This window comes from Limulus polyphemus, unplaced genomic scaffold (assembly GCF_000517525.1).
Source record: "Limulus polyphemus unplaced genomic scaffold, Limulus_polyphemus-2.1.2 Scaffold7560, whole genome shotgun sequence".
NCBI lineage: Eukaryota > Metazoa > Arthropoda > Merostomata > Xiphosura > Limulidae > Limulus > Limulus polyphemus.
In genome coordinates, this window is record NW_013673170.1 from 2,083 (window position 1) to 22,195 (window position 20,113).

The window sequence follows — 20,113 nt, forward strand, 5'->3', positions numbered from 1 at the left end:
TCGTTGTTATAGCGTTTGTTATAGCACGACTGTTGAAATTAAGTGTATCGCAAAGTTATAATCAGAAAGAATAAACCAGTTTTATTTAAGAAAGGACTTGTGTCGCTAAAGTTTCGTCGGTACGAAATTACGGAAAATTAACTAACGAACGGAGACGTAACAATATGTACAAATCTTTTGGTTTTTCTAATTTACATATCCTCATAAACATTGCATTTAAGTTGATAAACTAACTTGGCTGATGATGTTCTGGAAATGATCTGATATGGTTTGTGATAAAACTGTCATGGACTGGTATTTCAGAATTCATCCATCTCATATTTAGATCAAGGGTCTAAATTTAATTAATTAATTACAATTAACCTTTTTGAATTACGATATCATCCATAGAACATCAGACAACCTCACTCTCATAGCCAAACTAAATTTCTGAAGTTCAGACAATAGGAGATAGCTCACCTGGCTTGTATTTTATAAATTGTTTCTTCGGTAACCTGGCCAGATGGTTAGGGCACTCGACTCACAATCTGCTGGTTCGAATCTCAGTCACACCAAACATGCTCGCTCTTTCAGCTGTGGGGGGCGTTATAATGTGATAGTCAATCCCACTATTCGAGTAGCCCAAGAGTTGGCGGTGTGTGGTAATGACTAGCTGCCTTACCTCTAGTCTTACACTGCTAAATTAGGAACGGATAACACAGATAGAAGAATCCATTCACGTTTTTTTTTTCTTATTCTTTGTGTGTAAAGATTTAAAGATAAGAATGGTCGAATTGACATGACGAAAAAGTGAAGAAAGGTGGGTTATTTGTTGTTGTTTTCTCTTTTTAACTTAGAAAGGTGAACAAAGTAATTCAGAAAATATTATGTAAAATTTTCACACACGTGTATTCATTCGGGCACATGTTAAACTTTTACAGCTCAACATATATAATAATAGGATATGTAATGTAACGACTTTATTGCTTGTGTTAGTCACATACTTTCATGGTACTTCTCAGTTCTCTCATGGAAGGTGTCATTGGAGAACTAATTTGATTTAATGCTATTTGTGCTTTAGTTATATTGTTTGTGTACAGGTTCAGGAACACCTGGAGATTATGTTCTCCCTATTTTTGATTATGGAATGACAAGTATAAGTAGAGTTTTCTGGCATCTTTGTGCAATCATCATATCTGTAAGTTAATGGTGCACGACCTGTTTCCCACATACAAGTATCTTGCAACTTAAAATGTTTCAAATATATAGTTTTTTTTTCAAATTTATAATTTTTGGCTCATGACTGGTAAAGTGAGAATGTAATGCTCGAGGGTATTTGAAGGCCACGTGTTGCCTGAAGATTAGTTTACGTTCTCATACAGCATTTAAGTTGATTTCATTTGAACACAAATAGTTACTATTTTCACCTTGTGCTATTTTGTCTTTATTCAACTTACTCAGGTGAAAACTTGATTTTACAAGTTTGTTTGAAGTTCAGCACAAAGCTACACAATGGGCTATCTGTGCTCTGCCCACCACGGGTATCGAAACCCGGTTTCTAGCGTTGTAAGTCCGAAGACATACCGCTGTGCCACTGGGGGGCAACTTGATTTTAATGGCATGATACATTATCTACTATTCCCCTAGTTATTAAAGATATTTTTCTTACCTGAAGGCTATCAGTATACCTAAAAACATTGGTGCCCACGATTGAGGACATGGAAGAACAACTCTTTCATGAGGTGCAAGGAAAAACTTATTTTTTCGTTTTATTAACACCACTTGTTTGAGAAATATGGTGTATTTTTCCTTTATTTCTTCAATGCTTTATTAAATATTTGTCTCAAGGCTATTATCTCTAACTATACCTTGGGGTGCTGAGCACAATTTGCTAAAAGTATGGGGAGGGATGAGCACCAATGCCTGAGAATATCGCATAGTTACACTTAAATAAATATCTTAGGTACGTATTTGTTAAATCTTGCGCAAAGCTACTCAACGACTATCTACACTAGTCGTCACTAACATTGGAATGATTAGATCAGAAGGAAGGCAGCTAGTTAACACCACCTATCGCCAACTCTTGGGCAATATTGCTAGTTTACCAACGAATAGTGGAATTAACTATCACATTATAATACCCCTACGAAAGAAAGGGTGAGAATGGTCTGTCATTTCATTTGTTTGTTTTAAAGCAGAGTTACGCAATAGGCTATCTGGGTTCTGTTCATCACGGGAAATCGAACCACAGATTTTAGCGTTGTAAGATCGTAAATTTAGGAGTGATCCACTGAGGAATGTGGAGGATATCAAACCTGCAGAATGCGGGTCGAGCAACATCAGTTATGTAATAATCAGTTGATGCCAAAACGATTTAAGAGTAAAAATGACACATCTCTACCATCGTGGAATGTTTTTACATTTAAATTATCCAGCAATTCCAAGAGATAGAGAAATAACCTTTCAAAGATCGAATTGACATGTTGTTGCCAACTAACAACTTAAGTGTAATTTTTTTTAAATCTAAAAGTGAATAAAATATTTATTCAGATTTTCTTGCAGAAAAATATTCTAATTTATTTATGCTAAAGCAGGTATACAATCGTTTACTATAGTATTTTGCACTTATTTAAATCATATTTTCTTTCTGTGCAACCTAGAAAGCTGCAAATTACTAAAAAAAATTTAAAGATAAAAAATGTCACTTGTGCTTTTATCTACACTTTACCGAGAGCTCCAAACACTAAGGAAACACATCTAGCTGTGAATCTAAGTAAAAATAATGAATGGATAACATACTTGTAGCTAGACATAGCGGAGACTTACAGAACCGTAACGTTCCAAGTTACCAGTTTTCCCTGACAATAATAATAAAAGAATAAAAATTTGATTTGAATTCGTTAAACTTATTTTTTAGTACTTTTCAAATATACTATAAACTATTTACCTAGTTATTGAAAAGTGTAGTTATTTCATACACGGTAAAACCTCTTATCTGATAAATCGATTTTACATTTCAGAATATAAAAATTATAAGCATGCATCCTTTGTATAAAACTCATACAATTCAGCGTAATACAGTTTTGTTGAAAGAAGAAAGTACTTAAAACATAAACATAGAATGTAAAAATTCATGGCTATGAGGTTTTCATTTAGTTGAAAACCTTGAACTGATTAGGAAAATCCGGTTATCTTATCATGATGAAAAGTTTGTAAAGACATTCATATAATGCATGGTATATGTGTTAAATTTCCTGGAAAACAGTCACACTTGGCAAAGCTAATTTCAATAATAATTTATGCAAAAAGAAAAAATCCAGCAGCCAGTAAAACAACTTAATTTAATATATCGTTTATTAGTCACGGCTGTCACTTGTCTACAGTTCAGCCATTTTCACATTAAAAGTCCAGTTAAAACAAATGTCGACTGGCTACGGATAAAAACGGAAAATACGTTGCTAGAATGGCAAATATTTTTTTGCAAGTAATAGAAATAATTATCCTTCCGATATTACAAAATGACCTAAATCATTATTGACTAAAACCTTGTTAACAATTAAGAAGAACTCATCATATACATGATAGGATGATGTGGATAATATAATTTCGCCATCATAATATTTTACAATAAAAGTGTAAGGAAAGCGTATTCAAATGTTTGTTCGTAAATAACTTTTTATTGATACGTTTTTAGTAAGTCTACATATGTATATACACCGGCCTAATATAATCATACAACAATATAGTAAAAATAAAATATATAGTATTCACAACCAATACTACAGCATAATTTCAAAACATATTTTGTATAAATAAAAGATCATACTACATATACATAGAATAGCTGTGTTCTATGTATATACATTTCAAAACAAATAGGGTGATAGCATTATATATCTTCAAATAAATATTTAAATATAAATATATTGCACGTGAGCATCACCTAGCAGCCTGTCTTACATACAAAAGAAAAGTCAGTTGTAGCTATAAACAATTCAAATGAATATTATAATACATTTAAACAAATTGGAAAATGCCGATAAAACGTTTAAACATTTATCACTCTTTTAAAAAAAAAGTACTTTATTGTTTGCATACACATCATGGCAAGGATAAAAACAACAACAACAAAAGGAAACCTGAGTTTTGGGGACTAGATATGCAACAGTGATAACTGATAGTTTTTTCCTTATAAAAACTAATGTTCAATCTGATTTTAAGTTAAATAGCATATATATTTAAACACTGAACAAAATATCTGAACAAGCCAAAACCAACCTTCACATCATATTTAGTCACTACCTGTACTTTATATTACGAATTAACATATTTCAAAAAGACTGCATGATATATCATATTTGGTGGTGAAATATCTTGAAAACTTCCCAAAACACAGTTTTCTGTGCTTAATTTCAAATTACAGCAAAAGCTACCAGATTTAACGAATTTACATATAACAATCACAATGAAAAGCTTGGTTCTAACAAAAACTAGGAGCAAAATTACCAGTTGATATAGCTAGATTTATCTTTTGTGAAAGCACTTTACAGCCAACACTGACTGTATCATATGATTTTATGTTCTAAGCTATATATAAAACATATATACTTAAGTTTCTAAAAATTACACTCACTGATTCATGGCTTCCTTAATTTTTTCCACAATACAAGTACACAGTTTAGGATCATAGATGTGAAGGAACTTGATTGTCTGTCCACTTCCACCTAAACCTCCTAATTTCTTCATAGGCTCCTTCAACACAAACTTGATTCCCCTTTCTGTTACCTGTGGAGTTTCCATGAGGTCATTCCAGGTGATCTGCCAATCCATAATCCACTGACCAAAGATATCCCCATGGTATATAAACATTACTCTTCTATTTGTTAGTAGTAAATGGTTTTTGCCATCACTGCTAACTGGAAAGTGGGCCATGTATTCATCTGTTGTAGCAAAACATCCTTTTCTAACTTCCTGTAAAATTTCATTTCCTTCAGCTTCAGTGACATTGTATGGTTTAATGACTGTATCTGGATGAATGTAGCGAGGATACCTTACTCGTTTAATTTCATCAGAAAGTTCAGTTACTTTCACTACAGCCTCCAGGCCTGAACTAGCTAAATCAACAACACCAGATGTTGGACGAGCAACAATACCAATCAGACCTTTCCCAACACCCTTGAAAAAGCCTCCAAAACCCTCTTCTTTGGCTCCCTCTATTGGTTTCATTACAACACCAGTGACTCCTTCAAAGACTCCCATGACAAAGCCTTTTCCACTCTGAGCTAAGCCTTGTCTCACAGCTCCAGGCTGTCTGTTCCTCTGCTGTCGTCTTTTCTTTTGGTACTCTTGGTCCATTGTGAGAGCTGCCACACCTTTACCTAGAGTGCCAGTGATACGAGAAACAGCACCAGCTGCTCCACCAACAGCATGTCTTAACAAGCTTTTAACACCAATAGCTAGTCCTTCTACAAACTCTTCAGGGCCCTGTACTGCTCCTTGAAATGGTTCATAAAATAAATCACCAACTCCCTCACCCATTTCAAGCAAAAGTCCAACAGGATTACCAATAACATCAAGGCCAAGTACAAACATGTAAAGTTGCTTAAGAGCCTGTCTTTTGTAGTGTATGATTGCATCTGATAAAATCTGTCTATGAGAAAGGAAAACATTCTGCTTCTCAAAGTAGTTTAGTTTAAATATCACATCTTGTATTTCAGTTACTGTGATTCCAACACTTTGAAAGAGAAGATTGATGAGTTCAGAATGAATAGGATTTGGTTGATTAAGATAATGTCCACCTCCTGTTATGGAGAAACTTAAATGAACTTTAATTGGTGAGAAATGAAGAATGTCATAGAAATTCTTCTGATCATGGAAAGAGTATATTGTTACAAATGCCTTCAAGTTATATTTCAGTATTTCTTTGTCTTTCTTCAGAAGCTCTGCATAATTTTTATAACCCTTTTCTCCTGAAGAAAAGAAAGCAAGCAAAGAATTTAAAAAGCTCTGGTCTACTTTCACATGAAACTCCTGTACCAATAATTTAAAGTACTTGAATTGATTAAGTAAACTGTGTTCTGCTTTCCTCATCATGATGCTGACCTCAGTAAAAGGTTTAGGAATACTGTCAGAAGTAACAGACTTTGGAGGTGGTACTGGAGCAAGAACCACTGGAAAGACACAATCTGTCAATTGATTATCAATTTGTAATTTGTTTATTTTTGCATGCAGCTGTGTGAGATGAGCAGATGAGCTGTACTGAACCCAAACACCTACTTGAAAAGTCCTCCGAATGTGCCTTTTGTTAGGTTTATACATTAACATCTCACTGAAGTCAATTTCAATTTTCTCATCTAGAAATTTCCTGGAATTTGTCAGTTTCCCTAATTTAGTTTCATTCAAGTATTTCTGGTATCCAGTTTCTAATAGCATATTTTCTTGTACACTTACAGGTTTGAAACTTAAACTTTTAAGCTTGCACTGTTCCCACATCACTCCTGAATTAGCAAAGCTAACATACATAATCTCAGATCTACTCTCACTGTCTACAAAAGAGATTCCAACACCTAAGAGAGAAACAGTTATTTCTTGCTCATGTTGCTCTAGCTCACCAGCTACTTGAGCAGCAGTTACTAATGCAACATCTTCTGTAAACAATATAGTTCGTTGAAATCCATCCAAAAAAGACACCCAATACATTTTTGTGTCTTTGTCGGCAAAAAACTCACCAATTCCATCTTGGATCAGATTGTTTTCATAAAGTTTCTGTCCACAAGACCAGGCCAATTTTTTTTCACCCATTGGATCTTCCCATGTGTAGAGAATACAGTGTTGTGGTTCCAGCTGTTGTTTCTCCTTTTTACCACACTGAGAGTACTTCACAGTAAAACTGTCTGTGTGGTTAACAAGTCGAACTTGAGCTGACCCTTCATAGTAATCACAGAAGTTTAATACAGTTGAAGATTCTCTATATTGGCAATCCACATAAATTGCTCCTTTAATACCAGCCAATCTTAAGAGATGTGAATGTGGTTCTTTGAATGAAAAAGGTGCACTCTGATCTTTAAAACCATCATATTTTACTACCACTCCTGATTTTTTGGTTTGATCGGGCCAAAATGGAACACACTCACCAGCAGGGACAGTAAGCCACTGTGCTGATTCTAGGTCCTCTTTAATTTGAATATTACACTTGCTCTTATTGGTTAACAGATAAAATGGTGTGAACACAACAATTTTGGTCAAGCTAGATTGGCTAAGCATAATTTGTACACTGACACAGTATATTTTACCATTTTTTACCCTAGCAGCAACTGAGCCACAATTTCCCACAGCATCCACTGAAAATTCATTTGACCACTCTGAATCCTCCACTTTTATAGAAACTTTGCTTTTAGAAAAAAAGTTTTTGGTTCTGAATGAAAATAATACAGGGATGTTTAAATTTCCAGGATGGCTAGTATCGTTATGTTTCTCTCCTTTGTATGCCAGGAAAAGATTTGTTTTGTTTATCATCCAAAAGGGGCAGTATATTTCCATATCTAAATAACCCTCACACTTTCTAGTATGCATACCTAGGTCTAAAGTCAGTTCTTTATCTAAAACTGTTGATGAAAATGTCCAAACAGACAATTCAGTTACAGCAGGATTCAATTCTTTAGTGCATACCCAGATTTGATCTAGATAATTTGGCAACTTTATCTGTAAATAAGTCTTGCCAGGGTAAGCAAATGTAAGATCATGAGTGCTGCCTTCATCCAAGATATACTCTTCCTTCATTCCTTGTATAGTATAAGTGACAATAAGAGGAAGCAAGTTTCTCAGTGATGCAGTTGGTCGTAAATGTAACATGTAACAAGTGCTCATTACAGTCCTTTTCATAGATTCTTCATAAAGAATTTGTTCAACTTCTCCAAATAATTTGAAAAAAAAGTTGCTTTCCACATCACCATAACCAGTGCATTCAAGAGTTTTGAATGTATTTGGCTCATTTATTAGATCCTTCCAAACAAATGGCTCTGCACATATGGTATTTGAGCCTTTGGTAGGCTTAAAGAAAAGTTCACTAGTGAGAGAGTATATTCCATGTAATGGAACAAAACACATCTTTTTAGGTTCTACAAGTCCACAAATTTGCAGTTCATTTCCACTTGGCTTCTTGTAATATAATTCAAATGACACTGACAAATGATTATACAAGGTGATGCAGCCATGAAAAGTAACTATTTTTGAACCATGTAATAGAGACACATCCACAACAAAAGCCCACAGATCATCTGTGTAAGTTTTAATAGGTAGTTGATAGTACCGCTTACCAACCTGAGAAATATTGAGTTTTCGAACAGAATTTACCTGATGAGTCACAATTTTCAAGCAAAGTATTTCTTCTACTTTTACATTCTGCTGGTTTAGAATAGATATATTACTTTCTGATTCTTTAGTGGAAGAGCATTTTAAATAAAGAGTGTTACCAGACTCCAACAATACCTCTTTGAAACTAGACTGATTTTGTCCAACTACTTGTGAAGTATCATTGGGCAGTATTACATGCACTGGAAGACCCAAGTGGTTTTTTATAACATACGATACTTCTGTCTGTGTGTGTTTGAATTTGTGAGTATTTTTAACTACCTCACCAAAAGCCTGGATAAGGTTATTTAAACCCTCTAAAGCAATCTTACTGACTGTCAACTCCATTACATCACTAGAAAATATAACAATGCTCATAACTGGAGGGAAAAAAGAAACCTCATACGATTCTCCATTTTCAGCAGGTGCTTCTGGTAATTCAGGGTTCTTGGTCACTTCCACAACTAGCTCCCATGGTTTTGATTTCCCAGTTGACTGTTCAATTGGTTCAAGAAGTGGTTCCCACAAAGCCAATTTTTCATTATAGTAAGCAATTTCTATCAAGAAAAATGACTCAACATGAAGACTTGAGCTCCAGTTTTGTATCTCAGCCTGGAAAGCAGCTTCCATCAAAATCATAGGAACTGTCTGTTTCCCTCTACCTATTTCAACTGTTAATATAATAGTTTTCATAGTCAACATCAGTAGCTCTGAATCAGCTTCTGCTTGTACACTATCTTCAGCAGGCAATGTAGCATCATTTATTAAAGCTTCTTCAGCAAAGACTACAGTTTCTAAAAACCAAAAAGAGCATTCTTCAAGTTTCTTTGGCAACCATAACTCAGAATAATTTTCACAACACTTTTCTTCTTCAATCTTTTTTGAGCTTTGCTGATGTAACAAACCAGATAATATTTTTGTCATTATATGTGTAGTGTTTGGTGATATATTCAAACAAATTCTGGTGAATTCAATATTTATATGCTGACTTCTCATTTTGGGTGAATTAGAGCAAATAATGATATCACAGGGTCTTAGAATTTCTGAGATTGTCTTTTCCCTTAATTCTGGGTTAAAACAAGCTGTAAAAAGCTGAAATTTAGAAATCAATCCATTGACTAACTGAGCATCTGGTGACACTGACACTTTGGCATTCATTTGAAAGTTCAAGATTACAGCATTAGAATTATAGTCTTCCATGTCTTCCATGAGAACTAAATCTGGCTGTTTAATATCAAGGGTTATAGTTATACATGCTCTGGAATCAGTGTCAGCATGGTTTGAAACTGTCTTGGGCTTCAAAGTAATAGTAGACTGTGGTGAAATTATTTTATCTGGCATAGCCTTAGAAAAAAAATCTCTCAGTGTCATTAAATACAATAAGTTAAGAATGAGACTGAAACTTGAAATTTTAACATCCAGAAATCTTTCTTGGCTTGAATATTGTATGAAAATAATATCAATCATATTTTGATTATCATTACTAGCTACACTGCTGCATTCCATTAGTCTGGTGATTCCTTTTTTCCTAACAACCCGTATGTCATCTAAAATGCAGTTCTTAAGAATAATATTAGCCCAAAGAAAACCATCACTAAGGACTTCTCCCTTTATAGCTATGGTCAAAAATTCAAGCTCAGCCAGTGCACATTCTGGTTTTCTTTTTGACATATCTGAAGACATATTGGAATTTCCCTCAAAAAGAGAGACTTTAAAACTGTCCAACTGAAAAGTAAATGTTGCTTTTTTAAAAACAAGTTCTATGAATTCAGTATTCTTTGTTTCCTCCTTTACAAGTTTTTTTACAATTACCTTTTCAGCTGTGGTAGCTCTTGCAATAAATTCTGGTGATGAGCTGCTTTGATGTACAGCATCAAAATTTTCAAGTAGCACCTTCATAATAATAGAAAAATCTCCTTGGTTTAAAGTCATTTCCATACCATCAAGTTTACCTTTAACCACTATTTCTGGAATGTTATTATAACACCCTATAGATAGGTTACGAATTACTTCCAAAGTCATGTTGATTGGTTTTAATAGCATGGACTCTGACAAAATATTTGCAGATGCAGTGTGAACAACTGCAGATGAAAATTTTAAGTCAAAGAGTTCTAAAGACAAGTTGTCAAATATTGTTGGAGTTCCACAATCACTAGGATCATTTACCACTTTAAAATAATTGTGTAACTTCAGTGTTCCTAAATCTGCAACAACAGCAATATCAGAACTAACATTCTGTGGAATTATAATAAGTGGAGCCTTCAGAAATATATCTAAAGAAACTTTTGTTGCTTTTTGATATGCTTCTTCCATGCCATGTAGAGCCATCTCCACTGCCACTATGCTTGCTTCTGTTAATTTCTTCTTGGCTGTTTCAAATTCACTGATGAAATTCAGTATCTTATAAGCATAAAAATATAAAAAGACTACTTTCACTGCACCAAGAAATACTTTCAGTTCCATATCTACAGATGTTATGTCCAAGTACTTTTCTTCTTTTGATTTATTTAAAACAATTTCCACTCTCAGCACTTCTTCACTGACAGTAGACAAAATTTTTGAATATAAAATATTTGGTATAGAGTTAGTCACCAAAATTTCTTTCAAACAACAAGCTAATACTGTTTTTGATTTCAAAAGTTTCACTTCACCATCCATTTCTCTGATTTGCATACTCATGATGTTCATATTACTTGTACAAAGTGAAATGCAAAGGGAAGAAAGTTCAACACTGGCTATGGTGTCAATAATGTTATCATCTTTATACTTTCTTTTTGAATGCTTCTTTTCATTTGATATTTGAGCAAGTTGATGTTTTAACTCATTTACAGCAGTCCTACTTACTGCTGATTTTTGTGGTTGCTCCTTATGTGATGTCAAATTAGAGGCAAACTTAATTAGAGATAACAAGGCTTCCTGGTGCAACATTATATCCAAATGTGCAAACCTGACAAAAACCTTTTGAAAAGTGGATTCATAGTGTGTAACAAACTTAGGTCCTTTCTTATCAGCCTGCAAAATATTTAATGTAAAGAAGTTTTCTGATGTACTGGATGTGAAAGGAGTATTCAACAGGTAAAGTACCTGTTTATCTGGTGTTAAATATTCCTTGTGCTCTAGATAAATTCCACCAAGAAAAATATCTGCACTCATATCGAAAGTGTGTATGCATACATAAGTACCAAGTCTGTGAAGTTCAAGTCCCATAATTTGTTTTTCTATTCCATCTACTTGATGAGAGAGGCTAATTGATATTCTCTTTATCTCTAGATTTAGCTGAAGTTTTGTAAGCTCACTAGCTTCATTTTCTTTAGTCCCATATGTACATTGTTTATCTTCCCTAGCATTGTCATAATTTACTAATGTTTCTAATTGAATGACTTCTTTTAGAGGTTTTGCTTGAACCTGCCTGATATCAGTTGTAACAGCAGAACTTAATGTTTCTTTTCTTTCTGGATTGTAATATGGTTGGCCTTCTGGAAATGGGATACTTTGAATAATGTTCATTAAGTTTTGCAGTTTCAAGTCAGAAAAAGCTAGATTCAAAAGTGGTAATTCTCCATAAATTTTTATTTTGGGCATTTGACTGTCATTTGTAAAAATGGCTTTCATGAGGCTAACATCCACAGTGACAGGGTACAATAAATTAGTTGTTGACATTTCCTCTTCAGTATGTTTTCTCCAATCATTTCCAGCTTTTGTAAGCAATAAAACAAGGTTTTGTAAATGGATATGAAATTTATTATATCCTTCAGTCATCACTGTTTCATTTTCTTCTTTCTTTGCTTCTTCTTTTTTAACAAACTTTTTTTGTGATAGTGAACTTTTTGTTTCTCTTTGAACTGACTGCATTTGAAAATTTCCAAGGTTTATCACCAGTACATTTTGACTTTTTTTTAAATCACCATATTCTGGAATAACAATATATGAAGGTTTGATGTCAATATTGAGATCCAAAGTTTTGTGTTGGTCAAAAACATCTTCTAAGCCAAGTGATGTTCGATACTTGAATTCTTCCAGCTTCTTTGTAGCATCAGCCTGCAACTGATAAGTCTGTAATGTGTGTGGTAACTTAAACATTTCATTTAAGTTGTTAACAGTGAGAGCATCAAAAATTATTTCCAGTGGCATTGTTAATACATTTATTTTTTGATCACATAGCTGATCTAATGGATTTGTTTCAACCAAAATTTGAAGTACTGTACTTTTTTCTGGTGCACTTAAATTTTCAAGTTTGATTACCTGTGGTCTTTTTTCATCTGATGATAAGGATCCAAACATAGTAAAATCTCGCACTTGCATATCCAGTTTGATTGCTTCTGCAGCCGGTCTGTGCTCAATCAAACTTGAAATACCCTTTGAATCAACCATCATTATTTCTATAACTTTTGTATCATCTATAATTGAGATGACAAATTTATTTAACTCAAAAATCACTTTGTTTGCAATGAATTCTCTTGGATATTCTACTGGGAGAGCATTTTCTTGATAACCAATAGCTTTATACAGTTTTTCTTTCTCTGACTCTGTCATAGCTTCATTAAGTTTCTTAACAATATCACCTCTAACATTACTGTTTGTTTTTTTAGTTTTTAGGCTGTCACAAAACAAGCTGCTAAACCGTCTACCTGAATGTGATGCTTTGCTTTTTAATTTGTGGGAAACGTCTACTTCTGCTTTCCTCCGCATGAGAGTTATGTTAAAAACATCCAGTTTATTTTCACAGTCATCAATTTGTTGCCGAATATTCTGGGAAAGTTTCTTAGATAACAATTTTTCCTTGTACAGATCTTTATACTTGCAACAAGTCTGTCGATGCTGCTGCATATGTATCCATGACCAATTTCTCCGTTTTCTTTGAATATCTTCAAGAACACATTTAAATGCAAATTCCCACCACAGTTTTGCATTTCCTTTGTATGGCTTATCTGGTCTGTGTTTTCTATAAATGGATGCAATTGACATTCGATCCAATGCTTCTATGAGATGTACAATGTCTTGATATTGTGATTTGCTCATTTCGATAAAAACATGATCAACTATGATGTTCAACCAAACTTTTGGAATGGAAAAATTGGATCCATCAGCTTCTGGTTTGGGATTCAACACTATTCTTGCACTAAGAGTTACTGGCTTAAGCAAAAAAGAATGATTTATTGGCTTATGGTTTTTAGAAGCAATGGCTTGTAGCATTGCCCTTCTCCTATTATCAGAGTCCATCTTGCTGAAGAGTTTTGAACTACTATTCCAATATATACCTAAACTATCGATATTTACAAGTTTATTAAATATTTTTACAGTTTCTTTGACTATGCATGGTTTCCAGCTCTCATCTGTAGTTTCAAACAATAAGTTATGAAGTGTTATTCCAGCAGCAAAGGGAGAATTTGAATTGATGAATTCATCTTCATATCGAATGTGAACATTTTTAACCTTCACCTGCAAATTACGAATTATCTGGGTAAGTATTTTCTCTTTAAAGGAGTCTTGTTTTTTATTTCTGTGTTTGAGTTTTTTAGCTTCTCTAATTTTCACCTTTTCAGCTGCCTGAAGTACTTCATTCTTTGTCTCTTGGAAGATTTTTTTCTCTTTTTCTTCATCATATTTTTGAACAGCACTGGGTGTGATAATAACATACAACCCATCAATTACAGCAGTGACTGGAGATGAATAAATATTTTTCCATGGAATCTTCAGAATGAGTTCACTTAAATATCCAAAAGCAATTTTTAATGGAAGATCTAAATCTTCCAGTGCATTTTGCTTAATGTCAATGTTCTTCAGAATGATATTTCCTCCCCATACTGCAAGTTTTAATTTTGAACGATCCACATTTTCAACATAGTCTCCAAGAAACTTATTTAGTAAGTCTGCTACAATGCTTTCAAACATTTTGTTTTCTGTTTGGGTTAGTAGTACCACATTATCAGTAATTCTTAGCTACAAAAGCCTTATCACATTTAGCAAAGAAAGCAAGACATTTGTTTTTTACTATTTTGAATTAATCCCATTTCCTCTCTCATTCCCAAGTAAAGTAGGCTTATTTGGACATAAAATCGTTTATGAAAATAACATTCAAAATTATTTGTTCTTTCCAATTTCAAGAATAGCTACTTTATTTAAGACAACTATTAATCAATATGTTTTGGTAAAGAAACATTTTGTTCCCATAATTTCAGATTACTAGTATTCCACGATTTTTTGTTTCTTTCTTAAAAGTTAAATATCACTTACATACTTTAACTTTTAAGTTAAAGTTGAAATATATCTGCACCTTTCAAATTAATGGCAATATTTCTGCACTAAAAATCAGATGTAAATGAATTTGAAGCCCAGTATATTTCAAGAATTACATTACTCGAGGTATTGCCTAAAATACTGACCGTCTCACTATAGTACTGTGATTGGTAGAGGTAGTTAACTTCAACATTCAATTTGTAAACATACTGAAAAAAATAACACGTAAGTTACAAACTACGCAGTACTAGGCCTAACTGGTGCTAATAAATAGTAATTGAGCGCCCTCTGTTTTATTACAATCAATTTGTTAGGCAATGTAGCAGTCGGAGATGGGCGTTAAATAATGATTGAATTACTCATGTTACTTGCAGTGGAAACTCAGGTCCATCAATATCATCAGTAGCGGATCTAGGATTTTGGAAAGGGAGAGGGGGAATGGTCACCTGGCTGGGCGCCATATAATTTCAGCATACATCATTTATATCGATGTAGCCAGATGATAGGTCAGAATTAAATATAATATTATAAACTATTGGCCTGTAGCTAGGAGAGGCAGGAAATAAAATATTTTATTAAAATTATTTATTGTTGAAAGCGGCGCACTTTAGAAAATAAGGGCGCAAAATCCTGAAAGGGTAGGGGAGCAGCCGCATCCTTCACGAATCCGCTAATGAATATCCTCATCTTTCATTACTATATCACACAAATTCAAAGTTACCTTTTGTTAACCTCTCAATATCCCTGTATCCTTCTTACTTCAGATCTTCAAATTAAATTAAACATTATTAATAAAATAACAGTCAATGGTGTAGGAAGGAGTTGCAAAGTGGAGTGCTTGGCTAGACATGCAGATTTTACAATGAGAGACTAAAAGTATAAGGAGACGCTAGAAGCATGCCCCCTCCCCAGAAAATTAATATAATAATATAATTTACGTTTGATATATAAGACATTTTTCTTATATTAAAAAAACAACAACACATTGCAGTAAGCTAGGACACATGGCCTTATCACAACTCTGTTGTAATTGATTGGAGAGCGATAATTATATTTTCTTATTTTCCATTTGTTAGTTACACTTAATAAAACACATCTTTAAGATAGAATGTAATTATATATGCAACAGTTTTTAACTTTTTACTAAACATTATAAAAGAAGAAAATACTACATATGTACTGAATGTGGTGAAATATGACAATGAGCGAATAGTGTTCTATGGCTAAAGATAGATATGTAACATCATATTTCCCTGTCATTGGATCTAAATATATATACTATGAAATTAGTATAACTTTAGCCATAATAATAATAACAAACATCAAGAAATAGTATAAGTTAATTATTATAACTTTGTGCTGTTGGTGACCATACTTGCAATGAAGGAAATGGCTTGGAGACTCGATTGTTTGTTTTAGGGCGAAACTACACAGTGGGCTGGCTATCTGTGTTGTACCTATCACGGGTATCAAAAACCAGTTTGTAGCGTTATAAGCCTACTAAATTACAGCTGAACCACTGGAAGTAGGGGAGCTCTAGTCCTCTTTTTGGTCATATACATTTGAAATTTGTACCAAAAAATATACTAGGAAAAGTCATACTTAAACAGCTTAATACTAATCTCTAATCTGAGCTAATCTGGAACAATGAGACATTAAGACAATAACAATAACAATAAGACATTATTTCTTGCTATTCGCCTAGTAGCCATTATAATATAAACAGTAGACGTTTATTAACTGTATTATATTTTTATAAGCTATAATTTTTAATGTTGTGATCTGTTTATTAGCTAGAGGAAGATGAGGTCGTAATTATGATATTAAGATCAGATAATCTAATACCTGGCAAATTCTCGGTTATTTGAAGTTAAATTTTCTTGTAAATTTAAGGGTAGATTATAAATACAGGGTCAGTGAAGCATCGATAAGATGGATAAGGGGATAAAGAGTTATCTTCTAGACTGCAGAGTAAGTCATTCAGAGTGTTTACGTTTTTGGATCTGCGTTAGCTTTCGAGTATTGAGTTACTTTGTACAAGTGGCATACAAATTACAACAGTGTTTAAGTTTTTAAAATGTTAAGGAAGAAATAACCTTATTTGATATCGATATGTGGACTGGAGTTTGAATTATTTTTACAAGATAACTTAAAAGAACCTGCCAATGAAAGAGGAATGCCACGACAGTATACTGATTTCGCCTGATTCACATAAATTATGAACACTTCAGTAACCCCAATTGGAAGATATTCATCCACCAACATCAGAATGGGTTTACCATTTTTATTACCTGATGTAATGTAGATTTTATTTGAACTCTAGTTATTTTTCTTAATAAGAAATCACATGATTACCAATATTCCAGTTCGGGACCATACTGAAATATATTCTCTACTAGCATTAAAACAACACGTGGGCTTGCAGTGTTTTGTATTTCAGTGTGATCTAAGTTGATCACTCTAGTTTCTCATCAAATATATCACAAGTCAATATTCCAAGTCATAATTTTTTTTCTGGCCTGAAAAGTTGTAATTTAAGATGTATTACATTCATGTCAGTAATTAAATGCTCATAAACTGCAGAAAACTTGGAAAGTAAGGGTTGCAATGCTCTTCTAACCAACCAACTATTTAACTGTATGATAATTAAGTGACTATTATGTGATGTACTGCATATACATATTTTTTGTGAAGCGAAACACCAGTTGCAAGTGCAGGACGGTGTGCTGTAGGATAATTATAAACCACTGAGTCATGGTTCTTTGACTATGTTGTAACTAGTGGCTCCTAGATGCCTGCAGCAAGAAATTCTTCAAACTTTGAACAACACAAAAACTCTATGGCACCAAGATACTACCCACACTTTTGCTAAACTTTTTATAGCTGCATTTGAGTTAAAATGTTCAGCAATGGTGTGAAATACTGTATGTTGTGTATGTCCTAGAGAAAGAGCTGGTTAAGGCAGAAGATTTCCCTGAATATTGCTTGACCAGTCTCAGGGACTGGAAAAGGTCATTATCATCAGCTATTTCATGAAGTGGAATGAGGCTTATTTATTGCTTAATATATTAACACTGTTCATATCTAATGTGTTAGCAGTGAAGTGGAGAGCATGGTTCAGAAAAACAGTGGAACTCCACACAGACCAGGGAGCTAATTTCAACAGCTAACTTTAGCTGAGTTGTGTAGAGTAAACGTATACTTAACCTTCCTCCCCATCTAATGGTTTGACAGAATGGGTAATACAGACTAGTAAGATGATGATATTTGCAAAGTTTATTAATCCCAATAGAATGGACTTGGATGAACATTCACTGTATGTAATAATGTGATTTAGAGCAATTGAACAAAGGTCTATGAACTGTTTGCCAAACATACTCTTGTTTGATAAACATGATAAGACGTCCTTCAATGTCAACAGTAATATGTGAGTGGTTAAGATCTATGATGATCGATGCGATGTTTACCAGACACCAACTAAGGACTGCTGTTAAAAGACAGAAGTAGTATTATGACTGGCTTCACTAGTCCATATCTGATACTTGTACAAGCTGGTTCATTGACATATGAGATACAGTAGCATGAGGTACGCGAAAGTTTGTGGATGAAATCAGTAAGCTGTGCCCATATGTCACAGACAAGCCTTTGGTGCATAGACATGAAAAGGAGTCTAAAGATACCTATTTATCAGAAACCTATATCTGTTCTTATGCCACCAAACTAGGAATTGTCATACGGAAACACACAAAAAAATGTCTGAATATTACACTTATCTTTATAGAATTCTGAAGATATGTATAGAATAAGAGGGCTTAAAATGTGTTGTTACTAATGAAATATATAGCAGTGGAAAGAGAATTTAACTCAACTATTGTAGATAGAGCAGTTAAGAAATTCACTAATATGGCAATAATCGATCAAGTTATTACCTAAAACCAAGTTATGATACATTTTAAAAGAAATGTTTAGTGTTGCCATGTGTTCCAGGCTTAACTTCTGGTTTATTCAAAGTGTTTAAAAAACAGCAAATATTTTTAAACCAATGAACACGATAAAACAAATTTTAGGTAATACTAAAGATAATATACAGTTAATGGAAAAAGCTGGAATATGTAAAATTTAATGTGAATGTAAAAGTGCTTATATTGGACAGACAGAACGTAATTTATAATATCGTTTAGGAGAACGTAAGGGATATGTAAAAAAATGAAATGCCTGAAAATTCGGCAATAGCAGAACATATACAAAAAACACAATATAATATATTATGGAAAAACAGTAATATTGGTTCAACCAAAGAATATTAGAGCCAATAATATTCGCAGATCCTTAGAAATAAAGTTTTAAAAAAATCCTGAATTATTAAATAGAGACGAAGGTCCAGCGAATGTGGAGGGAACTCCTCTGAAACTTATACAGCAATGTAAGCTTACAAGCAGGCTACATAATCTAGCTAAGAAGAAAAAAATATGACACTTATGGTAAACGTCGAAACATGCAGAGCCCACATTGCAGAAATGGTTTTAATTGTGTGTCGATTTTAACGTTGTGTGTTGTTTATTTATTATTTTATCAAGAGTCTGAAGATGAGATCAATGAGTCAGAGGAGGATGAGGATACTCTCTTGACCCATACCAATTCATGGATAAGGGAGAAAGAGTTGAAGAGACATATCTATCTGACAGTTCATGATGAACCAGATGAGGAGCTACTAGAAATAGAAGTGACAGATAGATCCGACTTACTGATCAGTGACTAAAACGATGTGTTTATGCACTGTATTGTGTGATTTCCACTTTGTTATAAAAGATAGGACAGTCGTTTGAGAAATCATTGATTGAATAGGTTTTACAGCCCTTGCTTTTAGATCTGTCGGGGGATTTGTAAAATACGATGTATGTACTACATTGTATGTTTACCAACCAATCCACGATAATGAGGACAGACAAGATGGCAACAACTGAAATGGCTTTGCTATTCTTACTTCCTGAGCTATTGGATGACATTTCTGATGAAATGCATGAATCACATTTTGTTTTCCCCATTCGATTATCACCAATTAGAATGATCTGTTGATCATAAGATTAACCCAATGTGCACAGGTGGAGTTCAAAGTATACATACCATGATCTTTTACAGAGTGTTATTCAACATGGTATTATCTATTTAATATCAGAGTTAACAACTATTCAATTTACTCTACATTGTTTGTGGTAGAAAAGAGTAAATATCAGATATAGTATACAGAAATAATGAAAAACTGTAGATATGTATTTCAGAGGTTAATAGAGGTTATGCAAATACAATACATAAACAGTATGACACATTCCAGCATGCCATGGTCTGATGTCATTAAACCTCTCGCTACAGGTAGTTCAAACTGAACACGTCACGACCTTTTACAGAGTAACATTAAAATTTAGATAAATCACTTTATTATTAATATATATATATATATATATATATATATATATAAGAATAAACGTAACAAATAAGTTCCTAATTTTATAAAGAAATGTTTAAAAAGTCCACAATCTTCCTAGGTATA

General features: G+C 33.4%; 1 protein-coding gene across 1 annotated transcript; it reads right to left on the reverse strand.

Moving 5' to 3' along the window:
* Positions 1–2,655: 2,655 nt before the first annotated feature.
* On the reverse strand, positions 2,656–14,807 carry LOC106474702 (vacuolar protein sorting-associated protein 13C-like). Its single transcript, XM_022403006.1, has one exon. The coding sequence runs from the start codon at positions 14,218–14,220 to the stop codon at positions 4,609–4,611; it is 9,612 nt and encodes a 3,203-aa protein (XP_022258714.1). The 5' UTR covers positions 14,221–14,807; the 3' UTR covers positions 2,656–4,608.
* Between the last annotated feature and the right edge of the window lie 5,306 nt (positions 14,808–20,113).

Excerpts from the sequence above, each read along its gene's own strand:
- LOC106474702 (XM_022403006.1), bottom strand. The coding sequence starts at position 14,220 with ATGTTTGAAAGCATTGTAGCAGACTTACTAAATAAGTTTCTTGGAGAC.